This window comes from Sipha flava, unplaced genomic scaffold (assembly GCF_003268045.1).
Source record: "Sipha flava isolate LNK unplaced genomic scaffold, YSA_version1 231_pilon_pilon, whole genome shotgun sequence".
Lineage (NCBI taxonomy): Eukaryota > Metazoa > Arthropoda > Insecta > Hemiptera > Aphididae > Sipha > Sipha flava.
In genome coordinates, this window is record NW_020272868.1 from 495,729 (window position 1) to 508,940 (window position 13,212).

Consider the following 13,212-nt stretch of genomic DNA (forward strand, 5'->3'; position numbering starts at 1 on the left):
AATAATTGATAAAAAATATACGAGAATCAAAAAAAATTTATTTATTCTTTAATATACCACAATATTACATAAAAAATGTATGTTATATTTATTTAATTAATTATACATTGTAATTTATTAAAACCTACATGTATTGTTAATATAGGGCCCAAAAGTGTTGTAGATACTCTTCAAAATACAGATCTGTGCACGCCTATTATGCTAACACATTTAAATTAAATAATAAAAAGAATAAGGCGTATATGCAAAATAAACAATCTCGTTAAAATTACTTAATAATATTATAATTAATCATACTACTCTAATAATTTGAAAATGTAGAAATTGTTAATTGCAACTTTAAATTATATAACTGTACGGAATATCATAAGCGATGGAAGGTGCGGTTTGGTTAGTGTACAAAATTGGATATTTTAATTTTGAAAAACTGAACATTTAATATAGTATACATTTAGCATTTAAATGAATCATAAACGTTACAAAAACAGTGACAAACCGTTGATTAATCAACGATAACATAAAGATATAAAAATAATATATATAATATAATAAAGAAATAACTTAAGATCTTATTGGATACCAATTATTGACACCTAGTTTTTTTACGTATACACTATTTCTTCTTCTTGACACCATTTCTAGATATCGAACAGAAATATATTCGGGCTGAGACCTGAGAGTGAACAATTCTATATTCTATATATTAATTTTCATTATTTTTTAATAATTTTTAAATACTCTTCGAAGTTTATTTCAAGCAAGAAATTCCAAAAACATTTATTAACTAGGTTTACTTTTCAGTCTACTGATTGACTTAACTAGTTTAAATAATTAACAAAAAATTCTTCACAAGTTAGATTATGATTATTAATTTAATTTCACATAAACGAAGTAATAAATACAATTTTATCAAGGCTTTGCACCCGAATAATTTTTTCGGATTTCGGGTGCTGAATATATTCGAGTGTTCAAACACCGCAATACAACATTTAAACAAACGTTTGGGTGTTAATAACCGTTATTATTCGGGTTAATATTGGTTAATACGGGTTTTAAATTGTCAAGGAAAAATATTATTTTTCATTGGTGGAGGGTGATGGGGAGGCTGAGCTCCCCTCCACTAATGAAATATTTATATTTTTTGTTATCTGCCTTTGTAATGAAATATCAATTTCTTATACAACTGTGCAACAGTTTTTTAGACTAAACTATCATTATGTTAATTTCAAGCAATGGTGTAACTATGATTTGTTTTCGGAGAAGAGGGGGTTATTTTATATGTATATGAAGCTTATAAATTATAATATCTGTTAAAATTAAAAATACTAACACTATGTCCAACTCCTAGTTAATGCGGGCATATCTCATGCGACAAAAAACTAACTATTTTGTATTCTGCGTTTGTGTTTGTGGCATTGGCAGAAATCGGGAGGGGGGGATTGAGGGGACTAAGCCCTCCAGAAATATAAAGTACAGTTCTTAGCCCCCCTAGCCCTCAAAAATGTTAAGTGACTAAAAATACAATAATTATTATAATTGTAAAATGCATTTTTAATAACTAAATTAAAAAAAATATTCTGTGATAAAAATTAAATCGAATTCATAAGATTTTACAAACTTCTTGTCATGACTTGGGACGATCGCAATTAATGTAATTTTAATAATATGTAATAATGGTTGCATCCAAAAACCACATACATTTGATTTTAACCCCAAAAAGGTCAGTAGACAAAAACCGCACATTTTATGGATTGCCAGGTAAGTATATCCATTGATTATAAATATAATAATCTATAATCAATGGTACATCGTTCAGCCAAATACCGCACACTTATAGTGGGTAAAAACCTCACTATATAATGTATTAATAACAATGTATTTTGTATAGACAAGTGTTGTATATATAATTTTAAAGTTAATTGTTACATTCAAAAGCTTATTTTATCGCATGTTTATGTGCTCGAAAAATAACCAGTACATTTGTCGACCGAAACGAGTGGTATAACGTAAAGTTTATATATATATATATATAAATATATAAATATTATAAAAAAAAAGTGTTTATATAAACGGATTTTAAAACTATTGATAGTAATAAAGCTTGTGAGATGGGATAGTTTTAAAGGCCCAATAAACCCTAAAAAGAAGAAGAAGATAGTAATAAAGGGGGCAATTTTTATTTATATTTTAATTTTGTGAAAAAACGTTAGCCACAAACATTTATATACAATTTTTTAAATTTTATATTTTAAATTTTTTAATACCTACACACATTGTACTTCAATAAATTGTTTTTTAATAAATATGTTGTATAAATAATAAATAATATATCATTATAAAATGTGCGGTTTTCACCAACTAAATGAGTGCGGTTTTCACCTACCAAAAGTGTGTGGTTTTTGGGCTATAGCCCATAAGCGCAAAATATAACCCAAACGCAACCCAAAAGCGCAAAAATAAATAGCCTATAAGCATAAAAAAAATTACCTTTTTAACAACCCATAAGCGCAAATTAATTTTACAAAAAGGAAGTGTATTTTATTAAAATAATATAATTATTAAACTTTTAATGATTATAAAATTAATCAAAAAAATTGAAATTGAAATGATATATCAATAGTAGGTATAATATTATAATGAGTACCTTAAATAAATATTAATATTAAATTTAAAAATTGAAGCCAACATTTTTCAAATAGTCTAATCTGTAAATCTTTTTTTCAGTATACATGTTCATTGCATCTATATTGGAGTTGACTTTAGAGCTGCGTTTTGTAGTTTTTCGCCCATTTGATTGCATTTTTAAGTAAACTTTGGCCTTTATAACTTCGGTTGTTTAAACACTTCGATAAAATTATAAATAGATAGATATAGATTATAAAATTGATCTTTCAAATGACGGTGGTATAATTTTGGACCATTAGTAGTCCTTGGCTCATTTGAAGGTGGCTCAGCCCAGATATGTGGTGGATATCTGCTCTCATTTTCAATAAAATTTGCTAAAATATAATCAGGAAATGTTGATACCTTATCATTGTCAGGAGCAATAGAAAATAGTCCATAAAATGCATCAGATATTCCAGTGAAAGGTAAAAAAGTTAATCCAAAAAAAATACTTTAACCAATTTGAAATTTCTGATTCATTATTGTCTTATTCAATTTTAAGTCCCAATTTTCCAATTCGTCTGTACCAAGCTTGTGCTAGGTGAAACCGACGACGTTTAATTTGTGCATATGGAAAAATACACAAAATTATAAGCATTTATGATCATTATGAGCAGATAATTCAAAATCCATAAGTATATTTTGAGATATACTTATATAATAATTATTATATATATATATATATATATATAATTATATATATTAATTATATATATTAATTATGTATTAGTACATAATGTTTTTATTAAATGCCACATTTTGGCATAAATATCAATAAATATCAGTTGTTTTGGATGGCAACATACAATACACCACTTGAACATACATTTATATATGTAGAACATGAACTGTATATAAAATTACTCTTGGTTGTGAAAATTACAATTTTTGATTCTTCATCTACATGACAAAATATTTCTTTACGATGTGTAGTAATTATTAATAATCTTAAAATGTGTAACGGGCGCAATATTTCTTTTTGCGCTTTTGGTCTATCATAGAAAATAGACGATTTGCGCTTTTGGGTTTTTGGAGTCGTCAGTAATAATACCCGTATAGGTTATTTAATTTAATTAATTACTTATTTAATTAATTATTTAATTTAATTAATCAATTAATTAATGTAATAATTTATATTTAGAATACCTACTCCAAAAATGTTTAAGATAAGGCACCTAATTGTTTTTTTTGTTTAAATTGTTGATTAAAAATGTCAAATTGTCAAATTTCGTAAATTGCCTTGTTGAAATAAATAATTGCGCACAGTGGTATCTATAGGTGTAATAAGCAAATAATGATCAGCCCTCCCACAAATTTTACCAAATTTCCGCTTATGGTTTGTGGTGCGTGTACACACTGAAAACGCACTAGCTAGGACATAGCATAATACAAAAATAATAGTAATTTGTACTTATGAATGATACGATGAAATTATTACATCAACAAAAATTGACAATTCACGCCATAGACATGTATTAAACGCCATACACTGAACAATTACAAATAAAGGTTCCACTAGGGTTGCCAACCATCCCGCGTGAGGCGGGACGTCCCGTTTCCAGGGCTCAAATAATTCGTCCCGCGATGTGTATCCGCGGGACGCTAATTGTCCCGCTTTTGGTAAACCTGTATAAGTATTTTTCTATAGAAACCTTACATTCTTATTGTGCACATTTAAAACTATTTTCCATCCGAAATTCCGACAAAGTCGATTGCACGTACCGGTTTAATCAAAAATTGGTAGTATTTATAGATTCAATTCAGTATTCAGTACACAAGCACTCTTTCAAAAAGAAAAAAATTATTGTCTTATGATAGGGTCATAGACCTTATACTAGTATAAGGTCTATGAATAGGGTATTCAATTTACCCTATTTATTTGGGCAAAGTGCTTTATTTACTAATTTGTGTTAAAAAAAAACTTGTGATTATTATTTTAAAATAGCGATTATTCTGTTAATTTTTTATGAATATTTCAAATTTTAAATATTATTGATAAAAATTAGTAAAATCGTTTTCTCTTGTTTCTGTAAATTTGTAAGCATGTCCTGCTTTTTTTTGTTAAGTCCTGAATATAAATATCTGATTTTCCGCTTATCTGTAAATAAAAGTTGGTAACCCTAGTACCCACCCACTGCCGCGGTGGCGGTGGCGATATTAAAATCGCAGACCTGAACTATTGCGGCGGTAGCGGTAGCGATTTTTATCCAGTATAAACATAATATATTTATATATTACATACAATAACTGTATAGTTAATTAATTCCTGTCATTGATAAATTGACGATTTATCTTTATAGTACGTTAGTAGGTACTATATTAAGTAATTATACTATTGTATATATCATATTCATTATATATATAAATATATATAATATTGTATTGATTATTTTTATATGAATTATTTTTAATTAAATTAAATAGTATATTAAACTATAACTTAAATAGTTTCTAGGAAATAATCGAAATCTAGACTAATATACAAGCCCGGCTCAAGTGTTTATACAAACATAGGCGAAAGTTTTTGCCGCCCCTTACGTGTAAATATTTTATCAAATATTTTTTTTTTATACATAAAAATTGTCCAGGAAAAATGCCGCCTTAAGCGTGACCCTATGTCGCCTACCCCTTGAATCGGGCTTGCTAATATACACCATATATATTAGATAGTATAGGTACTATTAGCGTATATTTGATAAGTCAAATGAAAATACCGCTAAGCGGTGGCGGTAAAATCGAGCATGCTGCGGTTTTTATAAATATCGCAGTGGCAATATTTTACCGCGACTGAATTACCGCAACAGTGTGTGGACTCCCATTACAATACGTGTGTACAAATTTACGCCACCGCCGCGATGGCGGTGTGTGGGGACCAACAATTCAGGTAATCATACGCGAGACATCAGTTCTATTTCAGACTTACAGCATTGTAATAAATAAAGACTCGGTGATTCGTAGAAGACCTATTACCTATTAAATTATAATAATACGACGTATCCGCTTGGGATAATTTTAAAAATAGTATCCCAGTTGTTTACACTTGAACATTCAACATACCATACCATTCATGCACACCTGTCAATATAATATATTGCTATTGTCTTAATTTAGATAAATTTAGATTAATTAACAATATTGTATATTACTTGTGAAATTATTCCTGCGAATAATAATTTTACTATTAAACTAAAGACAAAACTGAAATAACCACAAAAATACATACAAAATTATGTCACATAAAGATTGTAAAAAAAAAATCATTCGGGTTATATCGTTTTGGGTGTTTGATTTTTTAAGGGTTTTTAGGGGTGTTGTGGGTTCGGGTTAATTCGGGTGTAAAGCCCTGTATTTTATACTAATATAATAATAACTGCAATATGCGTCATTACACAATAAATTTTATTACTATTACTTAAAATTAAACAGGGTACGACAATTTTTTGTTTTCCTGATGACAAAAAAATGCTAGTCGGTAAATAAATAAATGTGTACTGACTTGACTTTGAATTACTCAAATTAATTATATTCACTAATTTACCTTCAATCTGACTAAATCTAATGCAGAAAAATCAGGAATAAAATATTTTTTACCATCTCTAAATGGCCTACTCCTCTACTAAAAACCAACTGTGAATCTGAAACTACCAAGAACTGTTCTATTATATTGAAATAATAATTTTTAAAATGTAAGTTACTTAGAATATTATTATTTATTACACACTATTAATATATAAACTTATTGCATGTATTTAGTTCAGTTGTTAAAAGCGTCACTTACACTACTTTTAGGTATGCATTCATAATTCCTTATTATAAATACATTTTTGTTACTTATACATTAAGAGTATACCATCACAATTAATTCAACCGGGAATGGTATAACTACTACATGTCTACATTCAAAACAAACATATGTTTTGAATTCTACAAATATAAGTATAAGCAATAAATATTTTAAGCGAATTAGTGATCTGAAAAATGTTAAACTAGAGTAAGATTAAATATAGTATCTAAGATAAAAAAAAAAAATTACATTTTGTTAATAATTAATAAGTTCTAAACAAGTATATGTATAGAACATAATAGTTAGTGTGAATAATTTATATATCACAATAACAATGGAGATAATTGAGTGTACCAAGTTGGATGACAATAATAATACTTTTATTATATTAATAATAATAAAAATGTAATCAATGTAAGTATATAATTGTGAAACTAATTTTAGTATTGATAAGTGACATGCAATTCATTCAGTTGCTAAATAGTAAATAAATCTGCTAAAAAATAAAGGTTGTATAACCCTTATCATATGCAATACTCAAGCAGTGCTATTATAGTAACGTAAATAATAGTTGTTATGGTATAAATACTGACGGTGTAATGAATTTATATTTTGGAAAATGTTGTTTATCATTCGAGTATAGAATAAATAATTAGTACAGAGGAAAATTATTTTAAATAAGAAAAAACTTATGAGTTCATAAATAATATAATAATTTAAAGTATCAATAAGTGAAATCGTAATGTGAATAATAATACATAAACTTTGAGGTATCTAATGGACTAATCAGCTGCATTTATGGGTAATGTGTATTTATTGGACTTATCAATATCCCCAATTAAAGGGTCGGCAATTACAAATACTCCATCTGACTCTGAAGCACTTGCAGACATCGGATATGGCCCATCATATTCTTTCGATGAACCCCTAGCGATGTTGACCCTGTGAAAATATGTTTCATGGTGAGTATTTCAATCAGTAAAAATTAATATTTCCATCAATATTGTAAAGAAACAATCATAATTATTATATTATAAAATACAATAAATATTAAAACTATTGCAAATTCACTGAAAAGGTAAGATAATAACTGCATAATTAACTGACTGTTTTTATAGTTTAAAAAATAATATTTCATTGTAATATAGTGAATGAAATAAATTATTAAGAAGAGATTGCGAGTAAACATTTGTTTTTATAATTTTATCTTTGTTCTATGGCCATTAATAATTTTAATTTATAGATAACTATTTATAAGACTTGGGCTACTCATAATTAATGTGAACATTATAATCATTTTTTTTTTTTTTAATTAGTATTAAGTTAATATTAAAATAGTAATGTTAATCGTAAATAAAAGAATTTGAATATCCGAATTATGAACAGCATATTTATCACCTATACTAGTATCACTTTTTTCGTAAATAAATAAAAACAACATTTTAACCCATTTGAACAAGAAACGTTGTTGTAAACAAGTACAGTCATCAAGTCGAATGTAGAATGTGTATTAATAACTAATAAGTGTTAATAGCGATAGTATCGTCTTTTTGACGCGTTCAATATGTTTTGCAACGATTTTAGTGAAAGTTTGCATTTGTGTACATGCACTTTAGCGTGATATGATGTGCAACCATTATAAAACTTATAAATGTATACATTTAAAAAAAATTTAAACAGTTGATAATTTAGTTATAAATTAAAAATTAAACTAAGATTTCGAAAAATTATACAACAATAACCATACATATATATATACATATATGTGTGTGTGTGTGTGTGTGTGTGTGTGTGAGAGTTATTATCCCGCTACTGTGAATACTGTATTAGCAACAGTCCAAATTTCATACCAATTTTTCATCACCGAGATTGCTTGCTTTATTTTGACGTACAACTTCTTCAAATCGTTGGCAAGTTTTTTGATTATATCTTCCACGCCACTGTCGTCTTGTTCTTGCTTTCCGAACGGTTGTCTAAAGTTTAACGAGTTTCTGTCTTCATCATCACCGTCGTTATTTCGATTCAAAGTCCTCCACGTAGAAGCGAACCAGTCGGACGACGCGGAATCGGACTCAGTGGTATCTTGTTGGTCGGTTGTGTCGTCCGGTTCGTCGGTAACATTATTAGCAGCTGGCTTGACAAGCCGAGAAAACTCGTCAATTTCCTTCAAGAGTTCTCGGGTTTTCTCGGAATCCGAAGGATCAAACGACTTGGTTTTTGTCAGACGGTTGAACAGCATCCAGTTTTCTTCGGGTCCTACTTCATTCACATCCACGCTGTCTCTATCTGCCTTTTCGTCGGTAAATGGAGGCGGCGCCGGTGCGGCTTGGCTCGTGATGAATACCGCCAACAAGACTAATGACAACTGAAACACAAACAAAATTGTATAGTACGGTATTCACTATTATGTTATGGAAAATTTATAGTTAAATAATCGAGTACGATATATATCGAGGCGTGTGCCTATCGCAATGGAGATTCAGAATATAACGAATCTGAAGTTTGACTAAGGGATGTGCGAACTGTGATCATTTTTAAAATCTCAGAAACATTTATACTTTCTAAAATGTTCAAAGATCAATTGCACCGTTCTGCAGTTATTTTTTCATTTTTCCATGTAGTGTATTGATGAGATGATCAACGACGAAGAAAATCAAAATATAAACCCATGTACGAAATGTTTTTTGCTCTGTAGCTCTAGAAATACATTCATATAATGCCAGCTTAAAAAGAAAATAAAGGTCAATATCAAAGCTAATGACTAATTAAAATAAATCTTTATACAAAGATGATGGGTGACATTTACAACATAGCCTCGGACAACATTTTTGCGGCCTTGTAAGTGAAATATAAAATGTGTTTTTATAGAATTAATCGTCAAACATATAAATCTATACCACCTAGATATATTTGCCAATCAGCACTGTCGTCCTGATACAATATTGTAATTTAATAAGTATATACTATATAAATGTATAATAATGTATATTATATAACCTTTGGTTAAACGATTAGTCTACCTAATAATAATAATTTTATATTTATTATTTCGCATACGGTGATATTGATACTTCATCTAAAATATTTAATACTAATACGTTGCCAGTGTATTCATAAAACATAAAAAAACATAATATTAACTAAAAACTACTTGCCGATTTCCGTATAATATCATACAATAGTTGTCAAACCTCGGAATATTCGAGAGTATAAAAAATTACCAGTTTTATTATTTAACGATAAAGTCTGACACATCATACCGTCGTGCTTTTTCGGTGAAGGACGTCCACTTCGGCTAGGTAGTTGTACTTATCTACTTAAGCCGTATATACGGTATAAATACGTGTATTTGCTATTTATTTCAATTAGAAACGCCTTAATTTTATAATTATTGTTATTTGTTGGTTATAGTTATTTAAAATCATACACAGAGTTAAATGTACTTACCTATATTGTGCAATGTGTATATATGTACAAATTATACAATAATTATTAAATTAGATTTAAAAATGATATTACTTAATTAACTTAATAAATAGGTACTCAAAAAATATTTATCTTCCGATCAGTGGCAGCGCCAGGATTTTTTGCTAGGTAGGGCCAACGGGAAGCCAACAATTATAAGATAGGGCCAACAAAAATGAGATTTCAACAAAAGATAAATACTATTATTTAATATTTTCTGCTTATGAAAAATGACTAATTATGTCTAAGGTCAGGCCATGGCCCTACCTGGCCCATCCCTAGCGCCGCCAATGCTTCCGATACTCGCATATGTTAATTAGATTGTATCCCATCGTTGACACATTCGAACTACATTGCGTTGTATTTATACGAACATAACCCAACAATACATAACGTGATTTTATATTTGATACAATTTATAGTTTAACGAGTGGCGTTTCATTTTGTGAAATTCAAAAAAATCACATTTTTTACTATTATTATTTACTATACGTGTATTTCTATAAGCAATTGCTAAAAAAATAAAAATATATTATACTATTGATTATATAATATTATAAAAAATGATGAAACTAATAATAATACCTAAGTTTTTTACATATCTAGTAGTATAAAATAAATGTATTTAGTAAGAAATTCTTCGTTGTATACAGTTTTCCAAATTAAAATCTAGAAAATATTGATATTCACGTCTCCTTTTCCCCCGATTCGATTATGTGATTTACCGAAAGACAAAACAAATACAGAACAAGGGCGTACCCAAGGGGGTACGGGTTCCTGGTTTTCGGGTCCCTGGACCCCCCCACCCTATTAAAATTTCTACATACCCAATGATTTAATAGTAAATAGTATAATAGTATATAGTGTATTTTAATTTCCCATTATCAGATAAAATAAAAATGTTGAACCCTCCCCCCATAAAAAAATTCCTGGGTACGCTCCTGATGCAGATAGGATATATTTCAAAAAAATAATACATTTATTTTATCTTTGAATTAAGACCGTTGAATTTAATATCATCAACGTGAAAACATTTATAAAAACAGATATATTATAAAAACTAACACGTCTAAGTGTCAAGAACGTTCGAAGTGCCTACGTTATTACAATACAGATATCCAAATATAATCGGTATAACTAATTTCACTGTACTTATACTTCTATAGTCCTTAAAATCGGTTATTCCGTAAATAATAATATCGGATATTTCATTTTATTACAATTTATAGGTACTTAAAAATAATTATCAAGTTTTACTTTTCCTATGAACTAGTAAATAATCAATATATCAATATAAATAGCATAATATATGAATAATATAACTAAAATACATTCTTCACTTCACACAGAATCTAAAAAAATAGACTCATCCTGCAATTTATTATTCATATGGTTTTTTTTTTTTTGAATAAACAAAATCAAATGTATAAATTGAAAATGTTCCAAAATATGGATAAAAAATGAAGTTGTATTGCTTCAAATTTCTGAGAAAATTGAAATGAAACTATAAAGTGCCAAATAATAAAGTATAATATTTTAATATTTCATTTAAACTCCACTAAATAATATTCATAACATTTATATTAAAATGGTAGCGTATAGAATATCTAATTGGAAATTTAAATTTTTTTTTCAAATCAGTAATATGATATTGAAATTTTACATATCGATTTTAACTGGATTACAAACAGTGCCATCGTTAGCGAGCAAGTAACTTAGGCGATTGCCAAGGGCATCACACTTAAAATAAATTCGGGGCCCATAGTTTGTCAAGTTAGAATAGTTAAGTATATTTAGGTCTAAGGAAATTGTACTGCATTTGCCTAAGGCCTCGCAAAAGCTTACGGCGGCACTGATTACGAATTATGATAATAATTATAATAGAGAGTACAATGGAGTGATATAATTTTTTTACATAATAATAAAAAAGATTTTGTTCCAAATAAAATATAAAAACTTAATTTAACGTATTATGTAAAAATACATTAGTTTGATTTAAAAACTATAAAGATAAACAAAACATACAACAAAATGCTAATTACTTATGATATTATCTAATATTTAATTAAATATGATTTTCAAAAAAATTAAATAATATAAATATTAATATAATGATGCTTTGAATCTGATTCAACAAATATTAAATAAAATAAATGTAGTTTATTTCTGTGCAAGAAAATATTATCAAAAAACACGTCTCAAAAGTACAAATATTATATATTAAATAATATATATATTATATGACGAATAGTTAATGTATTATTTTACTGTGTGATATTTATAACTTATTTTAGTTTTTTTTAAAGAATAAGTTATTTTAGTAATTATTTTATAAATGGAATTTTAATTATTTCATATTGAATTCAACAATTCCATATCATCCGAAAAATTTGATATAATTTTTAATAACGTTATTAATAATACATGACAATAATTAATTGTCTATAACTATTCAAAAAATATACTATACAAACATAACGATAGCAATGATTTAATATTAGATATTTACTATAAATTATACTAAAATACGTTTCTTAAACATTTAATCAAACATACCATAATAATTTTCATTTTTCTGTGTGGAAGTGGTTTTGCGTCTAAGCTCGCTAGAGGACTGAACAAGACCGACGACTCAGTACTGGTCTTAGTACCCAAAATCCTATAAAAAGAAGACCTTGAACGGTTATCTATTGAATTATTGTCTTCGCGCACTATTAAAATCGGATGCTCTCGATTAAACACAACGAATCTTCTGGAAAAGAAAAAATGTTTAAGTAACCAAAAAAAATTATATAATAACGATTTGATGCACATTACACGGTTTGGCTTTTTGGAGTATAATGCGGTGGCGGCAGGATGACTACAGAAATTTGTCGATATTTAAACCTTGAAATGCAAACATTTTTCAGGTAAACTAAATGAATCTGATTATCTTTCTCTCTCACTTCGTAGTATCCGATCTGGATTTCAATGTCATCTGGTTTTTTCTTTTACAATATTGTACGATGATTTACAACGTTCATATTATTAAATATTTAACTCCTGATGCGAAGTAAAAATATTAATTAATAATATATTAACAACATTGAAAAATATGAGTCTGTGACAACACGGTAAGAATAATTAATGAAAATTGAACAAACTGAATTATTAACTAGGTATGTAATATAGACAATGATCTAATACTTTATTATTTTATTAGTACAATTCACGTGACGTTTCAAGCAACAAGACACTCGATATTATTATATATATATACCATATATTTTCAATGTTATTATAAATTTATAAAGGCTGTA

General features: G+C 27.8%; 1 protein-coding gene across 3 annotated transcripts; it reads right to left on the reverse strand.

The window, feature by feature from the left end:
• Window positions 1–7,137: 7,137 nt before the first annotated feature.
• On the reverse strand, window positions 7,138–12,812 carry LOC112683619. Of its 3 annotated transcripts, none has more exons than XM_025554728.1 (4): window positions 12,733–12,812; window positions 12,470–12,665; window positions 8,299–8,813; window positions 7,138–7,390 (listed from the first exon to the last, which is right to left on the reverse strand). In XM_025554728.1, the coding sequence occupies exons 2-4, from the start codon at window positions 12,482–12,484 to the stop codon at window positions 7,231–7,233; spliced, it is 690 nt and encodes a 229-aa protein (XP_025410513.1). In that variant the 5' UTR covers window positions 12,485–12,665; window positions 12,733–12,812; the 3' UTR covers window positions 7,138–7,230. The 3 variants fall into 3 exon arrangements, with proteins under 3 accessions (XP_025410513.1, XP_025410514.1, XP_025410512.1); XM_025554729.1 differs by having other exon boundaries at window positions 12,726–12,779; XM_025554727.1 differs by having other exon boundaries at window positions 12,470–12,772.
• Window positions 12,813–13,212: the final 400 nt, after the last annotated feature.

Excerpts from the sequence above, each read along its gene's own strand:
- LOC112683619 (XM_025554727.1), bottom strand. The coding sequence starts at position 12,727 with ATGTGCATCAAATCGTTATTATATAATTTTTTTTGGTTACTTAAACAT. Across the intron at positions 8,814-12,469 it reads GAAAAATGAAAATTATTATG|TTGTCATTAGTCTTGTTGGC; the intron begins GTATGTTTGATT and ends TTTGTGTTTCAG. Across the intron at positions 7,391-8,298 it reads ATCTCGGTGATGAAAAATTG|GGTCAACATCGCTAGGGGTT; the intron begins GTATGAAATTTG and ends ATATTTTCACAG.